Genomic DNA, 17124 nt, shown 5'->3' with positions numbered 1-17124 from the left:
TAATCTTTCTGCACACTGAAACATGGAGATTTATTTTTTTCCATTTATTCTTACTGTACACTTTTAATGTCTTAGTGTCTCTTGGACCTTATTTCCCTTGTCGAGAAAATATCAAGCTAATAGGAGGGAAAAGCAATATTCGGCCTCCGCGCCCTGAACTCAATATGTGCCTCTTGCCCACAATGGTGGAAACCAGTAAGGTATGTTGGGATGCCAGGAAAACCATGTTTCTGTAGTACACAGTAATTTGAAATTTCCCCTCTGGCAGTTATATTAGACTTAAATGACCATTTTGTGGATCCTAAGAAGATTAGACTCATTTGGACTTTTTCCTTTTAGTGCTCTGAAATGTTGGTTGAATATTTGCAAAATCAACAATAAGCACAAGTAGTAAGTTTTTTCCTCCCTCAAAAAAAAAAAAAAAACAAAAAAATACCCTAATAGAAAGTCCTACTAGTATTTGTCACTAGGCTAAATTATAACTGGGCCATATATCTAAACCTGAAAAGTCAAGTTAGGTATTTACTATTGTTTAAATTTGGCCATTTAATTAATGACTTCTTTTACTGCCCTTTTAATTATAATCCTTTCACCTAAGCCTAATATCACTGATTGATAGATTGACCATTTGTAGTCTTGATTCTTCTCTTCTAATGCGTATCCTAAAATAATGCTAATTCTAAATTATAGAGAACGTACATTGACACAAGATAATTTCTCAGTTTCAACATTTTTTAAACAGTTTTCCCCCTTTATCTTTCTTCACTCTGCTTCATTCACACTCTCCCTTGCCCACCGTCTTTGGATCTTAAATATACTTCTCATAAGATAAAATATTTAAAATAATTAACATTGCAGTAACCATTCCAGAAAACTTTTGAAATCTATTTCAAAAATCAAATTTAATTCAGCTCTTCTTGATGATGTCTGTAGAACTAAAGTGTCACATTTTAAAATCCTATAGTAATTTTACTTGATTAAAGAAAGTATATAGAGATAATGGGTAATTTTAATTGATAAGCATTTGCACACTGAAAATAAACTTGTGACAATTAAGATCTTAACATTTCTAGAAACTTGGAATTTAAAAGTAGGTTCTTATAGAATTTAAATATTTAATCAGCTTTTTAGTTAAACTTATTACATTTGCACAAAATATGCTCTTTAATTTATTATACAATTTAAGTGCAACCATTTTATCATCTTTAACCTTCAGGGCAAAGATGACGTTTATGATCGTATGCTGCTAGACTACTTCTTTTCTTATCATCAATTCATCCATCTATTATGCCGAGTTGCAATCAACTGTGAAAAATTTACTGAAACATTAGTTAAGCTGAGTAAGTATAAAAGATAAGCAGTAAATTCCACTGAATTATTTTAAGCCCCTAGCCACTTAGGAAGGGGAGACAAAAATGAGACAACCCTTTTTTTCTTTTTTAAAGTGCCGGTTTAAAAATATTAATTATTCTTGGGAACATTTTTATTTTTATTAAGAAAACACCAACTTACTGGTTTCCATTGAATAGTTCTGCCCAGAGTTTCAGCTGGCCTATAAAGGAGTGTGGAGTAGGGCTGATCACTTTTGTACATAGAAGCCCAAGTCCTCCTCCATCTGCCCAGCAGAATTTTAAAACAAAAACCAAAAACTACTCTGCTTAGGGAGGCAGGCTTAGAGAGGTGGACTTTCCCAGCCCTGATCTTGAGGATAAGATGAGATCTATAGTGCCAGCTGTGCTTTGGAGCTGGCAATGCCAAGAGCAAACTGAGTGGGCTTGCCAGGGTGAAGCAGAGGTGCATATGTGAGTAAATTAGGAGGTAAGTCTCATGAAACAGAGAGGTGAATGAGAAGAAAGGAAATGTGAAAAAGGAAGATACGAGAAATAGAAACCAAAACCGTCAGTGAATTATAAAAGGGGTAAAATCTCAAATTACTCCAGGATGTGCTTGAGAGCTATAAGAGAATTGCTGCCTGTGGGTGACTTTTTCTAGCTGATAAGTCTTTAGAAGACATGTCCCCTATCCCAGGACCTCCAGAGTTCCCAGACTCTGAGTGTTATTTGAATCTTAACTTCTTTAGGGATGGCCCAGGATCCTCTCCCAGTGTTGTGTAGTTTTGTTTCAGAGCATAGGAAGTGAAATGCTCATGGAATCACCACTCAGGTCAAGAAACAGAATATTGCCATGCTCTAGAACCTCCCCCTCGTGCTTTTCCTCAATCACAACCCCTTCTTTCTATGGAAAAGTTTTGATCAATTTTAAGTAGGGCAAGATATGTGAACATACCTTAGGTTTCATTATCGGAGAAGAAGGAAGTGGTAACAGCTGTCAGGGATAATTCTTCTTCAGAAAAACCATTTTATTGGTAAGTGATTAGTGTCTTCAGATTTGAAAGGTTGTTCCTTCCATCGGTTATCATTAGCTGGTTTTATATACATATGGCTGAATTGCCAGGTTGGGGGTGGTGGGCAGGGGAGCACATACTCAGGTTGGCCATTACATGATTACACAGTTTGGTCATGGCACTTGGTAAAAAACTAAAACCTAGCAGTGGCAGTGATCAAGTGTGAGAAAATGTCCAGGAATTCTAGTAACACAGCTTTACTCCCAGATAAGGAGGGGGACTTACTAAATGCTGACCTTGAGAACGGTTCTTGGTAATCATGTTCACATAATTTATACCAGAAGTTATGTGAGGAGCTATTTTTGCTGCTTGAACAGCTCTGATCAAATAGTGAACGTTTTACCCTGTTTGGGACTGTCTTCCTCATCAATACAGATACACAATTTTGGGGAAATTAAACATGGAAGAGAGGAGAGAGGGAGGGGATGGACATACACTTAGCCTTCAACATTAGCTGAATCAACTCTCATAATACTTTATACTTACATTCTTCTTGTTACCATGAAGCACTGTTGATGCTGCCTCCTAGTGTTTAGTTTTCTACATAGCACTATTCTATAGAACTTTCTTTGAGGATGGAAATATTCTCCAATTGCATCATTGTGCATAATATGATAGCCACAAGCCATATGTGAGTGTTGAGAACTTGAAATGTGATTTAAGGAACTGAACTTTTATCTTAATTTTAACTAAGCCAGATTTGACTGGTGGCTGTGTATTGAATAGAAACCAAAGCCTTTACAAATTGAGCAGGAAAAGAAATTTTTCAGAGTTATATATTTTTGTTAGATCCTCATACTCTGCCACCTTTTCCAGAACTCAAGGTTATTATATATTAATGCAGAAAATTAGACATTATTTTAACAGAGACCTAAAAGCAGTGCTTTCCTCATGCCTCATCTGAATGAAGAGAGTATGTCCCAATGTTTAAAGTTAACTTCCACTTTCAGCCGAAATGATTATTTCCAAGGAGAGTCACTAGGAAAAAGCTTAAGAAAGTTAAGCCCATGTTAATGACTGTAACGGGGAGCAGAAAGTAGATAAGGAGTTCTAATTTGTGTAGTCTTTTTTTTTTTTAAGATTTTATTTATTTATTCATGAGAGACCCAGAAGGAGAGAGAGGCAGAGACACACACAGGCAGAGAGAGAAGCAGGCTCCATGCGCAGGGAGCCTGATATGGGACTAGATCCTGGGTCTCCAGGATTACGCCCTGGGCCAGAGGTGGCACTAAACTACTAAGCCACCAGGGCTCCCTAATTTGTGTAATTTTCTTAAAGAAATTATATTTGGTAACAAAGAGAGGGAAGGGTAAATTTAAATTGGTTATGTCTTTAATCATTTGAGCCTTGAGATTATTAGATCCAAGGGCCAATATTGTGACCACAGGTGGGATTGTCTCAAAACTTGGTTTGTAAGTCACTTAGTTTTGAGGAAAAGACTTTGTAGTAATTCTTATATAGGTAACTGAGTAGATTTTATGATTTGTTAGGAGATAAAAAGGAAGTATGTAATAATTGTATATTAGAATTGTAGGTACTAACCAATGTTGAGGATTGGAGTGTTTTTGAAGTAAGGCTAGTCAGGCATGGGGTTAGGGGAAACAAAGCAGTTTGTGGAGGAAAGAATTTTGGGAGAGTGAATAAAGCTATGACTGCCATGTGAAATAAGTGTCTGAAACTACAGTATTTTGATTAATTTAAAAACAACAGAGTTTAACCAAAAAAGATTCTAAAAAAGAGTAATAAGAGAACCTGACACTATTAATTTCTGAAATACTTACTAAAGATCAGTAATCTTTAATTTTATTTTTTAGGATTTACTTACATATACATAATTTATAATTCAAATAATAATAATTCAAAATAACAAAAGGGGGATCCCTGGGTGGCGCAGCGGTTTGGCGCCTGCCTTTGGCCCGGGGCGCAATCCTGGAGACCCGGGATCGAATCCCACATCGGGCTCCCGGTGCATGGAGCCTGCTTCTCCCTCTGCCTGTGTCTCTGCCTCTCTCTCTCTCTCTGTGACTATCATAAATAAATAAATAGATAGATAGATAGATAGATAGATAGATAGATAGATAGATGATAGATAAATAAGTACATACATATATACATACATACATACATACAAAATAACAAAAGGTACACATCACCATACCACTCACAGGCCTGCCCTCCACTTATATTAATTTTATCTTTTTTTGCATGAAAACAGCAAATACAGGTTTATTCTCTCCTTTCTTACATAAAAGTAAACTATAATGTTTAAAGCTATGTATTGTAGGTATGGAAATACATAGGTAGAAGTTTTTCTACCTACACGGGCAAAAACAGCCCCAGACATACATGAGTATTCTGAAGACAGTAAACATGACCTATCAGACCTGTGGAGATGGTATGGTATTGAGGGAATCACGTATGTAGGGAGAGGAGGGGCAGAATTTTATTGATCTACTTACTACTTAGACTAAAATAGATTAACCCAAAGATTTAGTTGTGAAAAATAAAATTATAACAAAATTAGAGAACAATATAGAATCATATAGATAGTACCATCCAACTTGAAAGGCCATGTTAAACAGGACATAAAACCCATAAACAAGAGAAATTACAATTTTGGCAACATAAAAACTGAAAATACTACATGTTGAAAAATGCCATAGGTTAAAGTACAGCTAATGGGGAAAATATTGGCATTCTAAACAGGTAAATGGCTAGTATTGTCAATAACAGAGTTTTTAGGATTCAGTGAGATGGGAAAGAACGTTAGTAAGATAAGTAAAGGACGTCAACAGGCAACTCCTTCACACGTACAAAACTACTAAATGTTTGGTAACCATAGGAGGGTTGCCTCTCCTTATTAATGTTGGTTTCTCTTTTCTCTCATTTTTCCCCCCAACTATGATATAAAGTTTAGATGGTATACATGTAAACAGTTTGGGGAGAGAAGAGATGTTATAATGGAGTCAGTTTAGGGATGCATATTAGTATTGTCAATTTGGATTATCCATGGCCCTTGATGCTGCAGTACCAGATCTAAGAGTCTACCCTACTCTACTTATAAAAGTGTCCAACAACATACATAGGATATTTATTTTCATTCAGTTTTTATTGGGTAAAAACTGGAAACAACTGTCCGTCAGTAGGAGCTTAGTTAAGTAAATCTGTAATTTATCATAGAGTCATTAAATAGTTTGTATTATATGGTCTTTAAGAGGATAGGAAATGACCTTGGATTACATGAAAAAAAGCAAATTGGAAAACAATATGCAGAATGTGACCACAGTCCTACAATAGGAAAAATAACTTAGTACATGTGGAAGAAAAAAAATAAAAAACACCCACACAAAACCTAGAGGAATATACATACTCCCAGCTGTGTAAGGATGAAATTATGGGTTGCTTTCAAGGTCTAGGTAATTTTCATTTTCAGAGATAAAACAACAATCTGTCACCTTTACTATTTAACGTTGCTTTTGACAGTTTTCAGAATGCATTGGTAAATGAAAGTAAAAAATAGTAAAAGGAAATTTTGCAAGCAACATGGTATACCTAAAAATTGGAAATCTTCAAAATTTCTAGAATTAAAAAAATTACGAGAGCTGGTAAAACTAAACAAATTAGAAATTATGTCAATGTGGTACTGATTGGAAAGACGACAGCTGGTTAGCTGTTTTCCAAAGACGACTTAGAAAGGTGAATGATTATACCAGTCGTTCAGTGCAGATCACAAGGCAACTTCTACCAGTCTACCAAGGACAAATCCATTTATCCTAGGCCTATACTAAGTAATTACACTTAATAGATATATCTATAATTTAGCAATTGATTACCAGTCTGTTAATTTACAACAAGGAAGAACATGCACAAGGATCTGAATATTCCATGGGTAGGGCCAACAGATTTTTTTTTTCCAGTAACCTACATGGAAAACCAAATAAACAGCAGAAGGTTGCTTAGTGTGTATGAGTGAGAACAAGGTGAATTCTTAGGCTCTAAAATGCCTTGATGATTCGGTCCTGTAGTGGAGCATTACTTGTGGGCTTTTATCCATTGGCAGAAGCTACCACTTCTGGATAATGCTTGGATGGTCTAAATACTCCTATAGAAAACCAGACAATCCTGATACAGTTCAGATAGGAGATGCCCTGAACTAGTAAATATACATATAAAATATTTCATCCTCACAACAATCATCTGAATTGCCATTTTACCTACAAAAACAGTTTTTAAAAGATTTAATAATGCATCTAGTAGCTTCTTCAGTATACAGTGTTACTAATGAGGGAAAGATATTTGGAATAGTTTTTTTTTTTTAATTGTATATTAGTTCCTTTGTGGATGGGGTAGGATATGAACCCAGTGAGGATGTCTGAAGTCACAGGATGAAGAAAGATGGGCAGAAGCCAGTATGTCTTAGGCCTGCCTGTCCTGTTTCATGAGACAAGGCTTGGACGTGGTGCCTTGATTGCCTCTCCCTGTGCTTTGTGCCCAGTAAGAAAGACACCCCAGAAGGTATTGGAGGAATGTGTGGAGTAAGATGGCATTGGCCTCTATCTTGAGTCACAGAGCCAAGATGCACCTGATCCTCAGTGCTTTGTGAAAATGCTAGAAAGAAACTGAAACTGTGTTGCTCTGAAAGGATGCCCTCCTTCCAAAGGAGGTGCAACTCAGGAAATAGGACTGTGAGAGAGGTAACTTTGGCTCACTGTATGTAGCTGGCAGTGTTTTTCAGAGTGTAGTGTTGAAGATGGTCCAGGGAAAATAATTTTATATTATAAATACGTATGCTTCTTACCATGTCACAAAAATATACAACTAGTATGCCAAATTTGTGACTTCTTAGATGTTACACTGCCTAAGGCTAATAATGTAGAATTAGTGAATCCAAATATTAGTATTAAGTAAACAGTACAGGTGATGGATAGATAGGAAAGCAATAATGAAAGTGATATGAATGGCTGAAGTTTGGGCATACAGTGATGACTGAAAAGATTATAGGCTTCAGAATAAGGTATACCTGGGATAGACATTGTGCTCACTGGCTTTTGCGATGAACCTGAGCAGATAATCTCTCTAAGCCTGATTTCTTCATTGAGTAAAGACGAAAGGAGGATAAAACAATGCCTCCCAAAGTTGACGAGAAAATTAAATGTAATTATCTGATAGACCTAGCACAGTAGATGCCAGTGTATATTTATTTCCTTCTTCCCTTGTAAAATAAAGATACCTGTATCAGATTATTACTTGGAAGTGATCTTAGATTACAGAAATCCTCTATGGTTTTGTTTGTTGTGATAGTGCTGGCTTTTTGGTAGTTGTGGAAAATAGGAATAAAGATTATTATGCTTTGATGAATAATTGAGGAAAAAGTAAAAAATAAAGAAACAAATTGTGATGTATGGTATACTTTCACCGGAGAGGGTTAAGGTCAGAAGAGCCTTTTCAGGGGTTGGCAGACTCTTTCTACAAAGGGTGTACTTTGCTGGCCATATGTATGGTCTGCATCACGTATTCTTCTTTGCTTCACTGTTCTTTTTACAATCCTTTAAAAATACAAAAGCCCTTTTTAGCTCAGATGGCCATAGAGACCAAGTCTGAACCAGACTTGGTTGTGAACCAGACTTGGCCTGCAAGCCAGAGTTTGCCAACCTTTGGTCTACTTTTATGGATAATTATGATGCAGAGACGAGGGAGCATGGTAACTCTTTCCTGTACCCAACAATTTTGATGCCCTCATTTGCTTATGTGTATTGTGCTCTTACGGTGGGTAAAGGCCTCCATCCCCATCCAGATTAGGTTAGGACAAAGGAGAGTGACTATCATTTCGGGGGGGGGGGGGGTGTCTCTCTACAAAGGGATTAATCTTGACAGGAAAATAAATAGGCTTACCACAAAAGGGAATCTTGGCATCCTTGGATGACCAAATTGGATGACTGATCTGACTTTCCTGTCCTAAGATTTTCTTGAATTCTTGGTCCAATAAACAGTAATAGTCTGCATGCTGCCTGATTTTGTATAACCAGTGAGCTTACCTGCATGCTCAGGAGGATCTTTATATTTTTTAATGTTTAAAATTTTTAAATGCTAGGTTATTCTAAATATTCTGTGACACAAAAATTACATGTGATTCAAATTTCAGTATTCTTAAATTTTATCGAAAGACAGCCACACCCATTCATTTGGTGTTGTCTTTCACTGCTTTCATACTACCCTGCAGAGTTGAGTAGTTGTAACAGAGATCATTTGGCTGCAAAGACTAAAATATTTACTATTTGGCCCTTTACAGAAAAAGTTTGCTGACTTCATGTCTAACTCATAATTTTTTCTTAACTAGAGGAGAATAGTTTTATTATATTTCTCCTCCATCATCAATTTTCCCTGGCTTTGCTGATACTGGTAGTATGGAGAATGAGAAATTTACTTACACCTGTGGGTATAGCAACTTCTGTGCTTTTTGAGAGGTAGGAGGGCAGAGGGTAAAGAAATAATACATTTCTTAAAGATACACTTTGACATTTGGAATAGGAAGAGGAAAGGTTGAAACAATAGAGGTTCCAAATAGGACACTGACATACAGTTAAGTATGGTCCACCCAGAAGAATTTGGAGACAAGGCTAGAAGCTGTTAGACTCAAGAGAGTGTTTATGCAAATCTACCATAAAGGTAATTTTCCCTGGCTTTGGAGAAACAAGGTAAAAGAAAAAGGAACACTATGTTTTCTAATTCTCCACATCCTCTTTTTAACCTTGTCCCTCCTTCCTCTCCAAACTTAGCTAGTCCATGAAAATTATCTAATACATAGAATGGTACCTTAATCCAAGAAGGCTTTGGAACCACTTGCAATAACCCTTATTAAATTGTCCCAGATAAAGTTCTAATACTTTAAAAGCAGAATTGGTTTAAGTTACCTCAGATCCTGATGGGAATGAGGTGTGGAATGTGAGTGGATTCCGCCAAAGTATACTGCATTCTAAAATATTTCCCTGGTTAAAGCATTGGAATGAATTCTTCCCCTTTAAGTATTCTATATAGTTCTAAAACATGTAGAAAATACTAATAGTTATGAGTAGATACCTATAGAATTGTACCTGCAGAGTTGACTATCTCAGTAGTATAATCTATAATTATAACCTATTCTGATTTCTTTTTAAATATTAGGTGTCCTAGTTGCCTATGAAGGTTTGCCTCTTCATCTTGCACTGTTCCCCAAACTTTGGACTGAGCTATGCCAGACTCAGGTAAAGAAAATGAGTTTTAGATGATTTGGTCTGTCATCTCATCTGACCGTTTAGTCAGTAATTTTAGGAACAGTGGATTGAACACAAGCTGGAAATTGGTGTTTTAGAATCTTGGTAGGTAAAATATGATTAATGGAAATAATAGCTATTGAGTATTGGGCATCAAGTTGCCATTTTGAGGTTTTTACTTTAGTAGATTTGTATCGCAGAGGATGTTTCGAATGAGCTATTTATAATTTGAATTTGTAATTTATAGGTTAATGTAAACAGTTGTGCTAAAAATCGAAAACAGAGAGTGTATTTATGGGAAGAAGGCATATGCCACTTCTTGCTCTCCCTCACCTGCCCCATTTCTTGCTCCCCTCCATCCTTCTAAAAACTAGCAGAAACCATTGTAGCAGTCTTCTTTACCTCTTCCTTGTTACTTTGGAGAGGTGTTCAAGAGTCTGATCACTTACTCTTACCTGCAGTCTCATTGAGAATAGGAAATACTGTATCCTACCTATCTTAAGTATCTAAGAGCCAACTCTTTAAAATAAAGTGGGCACCTCAATAATGCTTGTTTAATTGCAGCAGGGGTAGGGGAGAATGGCAGGGATGTGGGGAGAAACCTAATTGGTCCTAAGATTTGGCTCATTGCTTGGATCATGCATAAAGGATCCTCACTTTTAGACTCAGGGGGGGGAAAAAAGCAAGCTATTGGTTCCCTGCCTGGTTGCAACTGCCCATCCCCAGAGGAAGAGATATTTGTTTACTTTGGCTTAAACTTTACCCAAATTACAGCATCTGAAACATTGAAACACTGTATGCCTCTGGTGCAGCCTCCTGCCTGGGCTGTAATGCTGTTTATTCTCCTAGTGAATGTGTGTCAAGTGGTGCTATGATAGTTGTTTCTCTGTCTCCTCCTTACAAACTGCGGGTTCCTCAAGTATAGAAATGGAGTCTTCTCTAGCCTCTAAAGAAATATTTTGTTTTCTACAATAGGACTCTTTGAAAGGTTAGTTTAAATTGATCACCGGGCTTTAGTATATTGGGGACTTTGAGAAAATGACTTGCTGATAGATTTTTTTTTTCTTTTAGCTACGTGGTCAATTTCATAAATTGGAGCAGGTCTCTGCATTTTCCCCCTCTGCCCCTACTACTGTTCTTCTCCTTCTTCTTGGTTTGGGTAGTTGCTTTTTTTGGTTTTCTGTACTGTGCCACTATTGCTTCCCTGTTGTTTTATCTACTCCAGCATTTTACTCTTCCCGTTATTGGCTTGTTTTCCACAGAATTCCCCCATCTCCAAAAACTTCCTTTAAAACACCATCAAACTCTCTTAAGGCTTCTAAAGCCCTGCCAGCGTGGTAGCAGCAGCCATCAAGAAACACAGGCGGAGGCTCTGGCTGGTAGAATGAGGCAGATTTTCATGACACCAAGGGATCTGAAGAGCTGGGTCCTGGTCCTGTTAGACTCCTGATTTCTTAGATGAACTTGAGTGTACTTACCAAGTTGCTTTACTCCAATAAGATATTTTAAGTATATACCTGTACATATTATCTAAAGTTTGTCCTATTTTCTTAAATAGTCCCATTTTGTCTTCCATACAAATGATCTATTATTAAAATACATATAATCTAGGGAGTATATCTACTTAAAGACATACTACTTGTGTTTAAGAGCCATGACCATTTGAAAACAGGAAAACCAAATTTTAGTAAACTTTCCATATATTGGGGACCCACTAATTATCTTTGTGAGGTAATTAAGAGAGATTTGCTTTTTACCTTGGCAATATTCATGGGGGGAAAAGGATACTTAACAAACAAATTACTATTTCTTAATGTTTTAACTCCTCTTAGGGAATAAATTTAATTCTTAGAATTTGTCTTTTCCTCTATGTAGTTTGGTTACCTATTAATTATTCATTAATTTGGTCCCCTGAAAACATTTTTATCCTGTTTGGCTAGTCTTATTTGTCCAGTCCTTGTTCCCTCTCTTAATGCTAGATCAATAAAGTTGAATTTCTTTTGAAATGTATTTTTTCGTTTTGCCCCTCAAACCTGTTAAAAGTCTCTTCCTTTTACACTCAACCTGTAAAGTCCAAGTGCAGATGATTTAGTTTACTGGGAGGACAGTTACTTGACTGAAAGATTAGTAGAGTTAAAAGTGGCTTCTCATAGGTTGTAAAATGACTTTGGATGTTCATCATAAGCAATGTGTAAGCCTTGCAGTTATTTCAGTGCTCAACCATCAGTACTTCTTCTTCCCCACTGTAGTCTGCTATGTCAAAAAATTGCATCAAGCTTTTGTGTGAAGATCCTGTTTTTGCAGAATATATAAAATGTATCCTAATGGATGAAAGAACTTTTCTAAACAACAACATTGTCTACACATTCATGACACATTTTCTTCTAAAGGTATGTCCTGCTTTTGGAAACTTACTGTGTTATTCCAACCAGTTAATGGTTGTGTTTTCATTAGTTTAGTCTTTTGGAGATTTTTTTTAAAAAAGTTTTTCCCCCAGGTTCAAGGTCAAGTGTTCTCTGAAGCAAATTGTGCCAATCTGATCAGCACCCTAATTACAAACTTGATAAATCAGTATCAGAACCTGCAATCTGATTTCACCAACAGAGTTGAAATTTCCAAAGCAAGTGCTTCTCTAAATGGGGTAAGAATTGGGGTGCCTGGCTGGCTCAGTTGGAGGAGCATGTGACTGTTGATCTTGGGGTTGTTTCAGCCCCCACCCCCTTGGTGCAGAAATGCTTAAAAATTAAATCTTAAATAAATAAATAAATAAATAAAAGGGGTTAAGAACTGTGGAAGTCCTGCACTTCAGGGCTTTCCTTAAGTCAACTCTAAATTTGGCTTTAGTTAAAATTTAGGGAATTAGTTGCATTATATAGATACCCATGATTGTCAGGTCATACGATCCTGGAATGCCAGCACCTGTCCAACAGTGGCCTCCCAGATAACAAAATGTTGCTTAGATGCTAGAACGGATTACAGAGCTGAGTAAGAAAGACTTTACTATTGGCTACTTACCAGAAATCATATTTGAGCAACTGTGATCTCCAGATTGGAGGCCTTAATTTCTCAGGGATAATTCAGGGCTTATTTTTTAAATCTCTATCTAAATTCTACCTTTTTTTTCTTTTTTTCTTTTTTTTTTTTTTTTTTTTTTTTGTCTTTTTCAGAACACTTACTTGACCTAATTAGTGGCATGGCAGATAAAATATAGTAATATCCTAATGCTGGCTTTCTAGTTTTAGCATTCCCTAAAAATGCCAGAACGGATTCCTAGAAAAGTAGAAGTGTGTTAAACTGTAAAACAGTGGTGTCAAAATGTTAGCTTTAGTACTTGAAATGTTCCTATCTGGCTTTTATAGGATCTGCGGGCACTTGCTTTGCTCCTGTCAGTTCACACTCCCAAGCAATTAAACCCAGCTCTAATTCCAACTCTGCAAGAGCTTTTAAGCAAATGTAGGACTTGTCTGCAGCAGAGAAACTCACTCCAAGAGCAAGAAGCCAAAGAAAGAAAAACTAAAGGTTAGCTTTCTGGACTAATATTACCTTTAGGGTGGGAGAGGGGAAGAATGCACTCCATATAACTGGCTTTACAATAGCTGTCTGTTCGGTTGGGTCTCCTACATACAAGTGCTAAAAACAAAACCTCCCACAAATACCCCCAGTGTGATCTTAATGACTCCTTTCAGAGAATGATGTTCATTTTCACAGATGATGAAGGGGCAACTCCTGTTAAAAGAAGGCGTGTTAGCAGTGACGAGGAGCACACCGTAGACAGCTGTATCAGCGACATGAAAACAGAAACCAGGGAGGTCCTAACCCCAACTAGCACCTCAGACAATGAGACAAGAGACTCCTCAATTATTGATCCAGGAACTGAACAAGATCTTCCTTCCCCTGAAAATAGTTCTGTTAAAGAATATCGAATGGAAGTTCCATCTTCGTTTTCAGAAGACATGTCAAATATCAGGTCACAGCATGCAGAAGAACAGTCCAGTGATGGTAGATTTGAAGACTGTAAAGAATTTAAGGACCTCCACTGTTCCAAGGAGTCTAACTTAGCTGAGGAAGAATCTGAATTCCCTTCTACTTCTATCTCTGCAGTTCTCTCTGACTTAGCTGACTTGAGAAGCTGTGACGGTCAAGCTTTGCCCTCCCAGGACCCCGAGGCTGCTTTATCACTCAGTTGTGGCCATTCCAGAGGACTCTTTAGTCACATGCAGCAACATGACATTCTAGATACTCTGTGTAGGACCATTGAATCTACGATCCATGTGGTCACGAGGATATCTGGCAAAGGAAACCAAGCTGCTTCTTGACATTAGATGTAGCATGTCTACTTTTAAGGTCCCCTCTCCCCCCAATGCTGTTTGTATAAGTTTTGCTTATTTCTGTTTTTGTGCTTCAGTTTGTCCCGTGCTCTCTGCTTGAATGGCAAGATAGATTCATAGGCTTAACTCTTGGTCAGGCCAAACTCCAGATGGAAACATTTGCATCTTCAGTATACTTCCTAAAGGGCAATCAGATAAGGGGTATGTTTTATGTAATTAAGAGTTCACTGTAGTGGCTTTCATCTAACACGGCTGTCTGGGAGGAACAGGGCTCCCTGGCCCTGTACAATGTAATTTAAACTTACAGCATTTTTACTGTGTATAATATGGTGTCTTCTGTGCCAGTTTTGTACCTTATAATAGAGGCAGATCGCCTCCGATCGCTGTGGTTCTTATTATCGAAATTAAGTTTACTTGTATACGGAACAACCACAAGAAATTTGATTCTGTAAAGAATCCTCTTTAGCTGTGGCCTGGCAGTATATAAATGGTGCTTTATTTAACAGAATACCTGTGGAGGAAATAAAGCACACTTGATGTAAAAATAATTGTTTTATTTTTATTGATATGACTGATTGCTATTCTGTGCACTTAATTAAATGGATTGTGATGACTTTTCACTTGTTTACATTTAACATTGCTTTAGTCTTCTCAGATGAAAGTAATGAGAAAACTGAATGGGAGGGAAGTACCTCTCCATTATATTCTATTTCCTTAGCAGGAGTCATGGCTCAAAAAGTAACTTCCCCCATAGCCTTTCAGGCCTCCGCCCAAAGTGCGGAACTGCTGCAGGGAGCAGCGTCATGAGAAGGTCTGATGCACCTCACTTCAACATGCTGCTGCTTTGCAACCTAAGAGCTACAGACCCTAAAAACCCTGAAGTAAAATAAAGGAATAGTATCAACATGCCATTTATTTTGTCTTCCTGAACTAAAACTACAGCTCAAGCTCTAGTCGGAAACTTCAACTATCTGTACCCAGAGGCTCAATCTCTTCCCAGAGAAGCATCTGTGGGAGGTAAGATTAATCATGAATTTCCAGGTTGCTTGCTACCTTTTAACCCAATGAGAGTCTAGTCGTAGTAAAGAGTCAATCAGCGCTTCGAATTCTGTGTAAGTTCATGGATTTCATTCAATATCAATTGTGTTTTTTCTTTTTTAAAAAGAGAAATAGTGAGGAAGTAAACTTGATACTTTTCCTGCTTACAAAAAGTAATACCCTTATAAAATCTTCTAATTCAACCATTTAGGGTGGTCAGCTGCAGTAAACCTTTTATTTCTTGAAAATGCTGCTTCTGCCAACAGAATTTCATGCAGTCTTCTTTACAGACAGGAACTCCTTTACAGTCTAATTGCAATTCAGTTTGCCCTGCAGTAGGCACAAAATTCAGTACAACTGTTGGATAGTGTTCGGGGGGGGGGGGGCACAGGGGCAAGCTTGAGTGTTTGTAGACTCTAGTAACAGAATACTAATAACATACCTTCTGGCCAGTTCCCACATCTCTATTTCATGACAATATTTTTATTTGTCAACTAAAAACAAAGGGGAAATTCCCTTAAGACAGCTTTTAAAACTTCCAACAATACAGGAAATCCTGTCGTTAAAACCCACGTACTAAAGGTACTGAATGAACAACAGTACAGTCCCATCTTCCAGGGTGTTCGGCAGCAGCAGTGAGAACCCATGGTTCCTGGGTGCCACAAGGTCCTCAACAGCAGCAATATCAAGGACAGAACTCCAGCTCTATTTTGGTTACTAGTGTCACTGATGTCAAGGGGTGAGGCAACCAACACTGGGCAACATGGATCATAGTGATTTAGTGGCAGAAATGTGAAACTGTTACAGAGCAAGACCTGAGAATTAATTATGAACCATAAGCATTAACATAATTACTGTCCAACTAAGTCTTCATCTTTATCATTACTTAGTAGGTGTAACATGTTTTTTTCTACAACCAAGTATATATAACTTTTTACTATAACCAATTTTATAAAATTCTCAAGTTTCCATGAGCCCAGATAAAAACCAAAAGCAAGATAAAAAGAGCATGGATTTTTAAAAAGCAATATTTGGGTGCCTGGCTGGCTCAGTTGGAAGAGCATGGGACTCTTGCTCTTTCATGAATTCAAGACCCACACTGAGTATGTAGAAATTATTTAAATAAAAAGATAAAAATAAAGCAGTATTAACAGAAGAGTCAGTCCCAGCTTACTCTAACCCTAAAGATTACTTACCAATTCTATATATTCACCAGTGATGTTCCCATCAAATATTTGGAATTTCCCTCCCTTCTCAGCTTCTAATACCGCAGGAGATATAGAAAATTGTTGCACCAACTAAACAAGCAAAACAAACAGCAGACATGTTAGTCCAGCCTGTCTTTAACACCTTTTTAACCTAAATGCAAAGTATTAATTTCTGTGATTTGGGTTTTGTGTGTTTTTTAATCCTGAATCTGAAGCCTTTACTTACAAGTTTTCTCTCCCTCTATTTCAGCGGGAGAAAACTCAGTAATGGGTCCCCTAAATGTGGATATATTTCCCTCAAGTGCCCATCTTTTACCCTCTTAAATTTTTTAGGAGTTAAAGACTTCTATCACTACCATTCTAGATCCCTTCAATTAAATTGTAAGATGGCGGCCATATGGGAAACTAAAAACCAGCCCTAGTTCTTAGTGGCACGTTTTCTCTCCATGTCAGCACTGAATATCCTAGCTTGAGAAGTTACTTACATCTTTTGTGGTGAAGATGTTGTACAGTTGCTCTATAGTTGTGTCAAACAGTTCTGTCATGTGCATTGCCATAGTGGATCCTGGATCCCTGGATCCTTACACCCACCCCACTGGAGGTGAAGCCTGAATCTCAAGAAGAGGTTCCAAAGGATAACTAACTAACTAAAAAAAAAAAAAAGGATAACTAGCATGCCCAGAGTTACAGCTACAGAGATTTTAAAATTGTCTTCCCCTCTTAATAAAACACCAAAATGTCCCCAAATTCCACACACCCCTTCGAGACACATAGAAATAGCACGAAAAGCCTTTTAGCACCACCCATCCTGGTTACTGTGAAACACCGCTCATTGTTCCTGTGAGCCCTTCAGCTTTGTTCCACTCGCAGGCCACAGCTTAATACCCCAACTCCTA

General features: G+C 37.4%; 1 protein-coding gene across 2 annotated transcripts in view; it reads left to right on the top strand.

Moving 5' to 3' along the window:
• Positions 1–14602, top strand: part of USP34 (ubiquitin specific peptidase 34) — a 248230-nt gene extending 233628 nt beyond the window's left edge. For both annotated transcript variants that reach the window (XM_055329090.1, XM_055329092.1), the window contains 7 exons: positions 76–200; positions 1217–1340; positions 9566–9645; positions 11904–12044; positions 12152–12295; positions 13014–13173; positions 13363–14602. In XM_055329090.1, coding sequence (XP_055185065.1) covers positions 76–200; positions 1217–1340; positions 9566–9645; positions 11904–12044; positions 12152–12295; positions 13014–13173; positions 13363–13970 — 1382 coding nt within the window. In that variant the 3' untranslated portion in view covers positions 13971–14602. The remainder of the gene's footprint in view (positions 1–75; positions 201–1216; positions 1341–9565; positions 9646–11903; positions 12045–12151; positions 12296–13013; positions 13174–13362) is intronic.
• The last annotated feature ends 2522 nt before the right edge of the window (positions 14603–17124 follow it).

The sequence above is a fragment of the Nyctereutes procyonoides genome, unplaced genomic scaffold, assembly GCF_905146905.1.
Source record: "Nyctereutes procyonoides isolate TBG_1078 unplaced genomic scaffold, NYPRO_anot_genome, whole genome shotgun sequence".
NCBI classification, from domain to species: domain Eukaryota; kingdom Metazoa; phylum Chordata; class Mammalia; order Carnivora; family Canidae; genus Nyctereutes; species Nyctereutes procyonoides.
The sequence above is the reverse complement of the archived record's forward strand: the minus strand, read 5'-3'. Positions and strand labels throughout refer to the sequence as shown.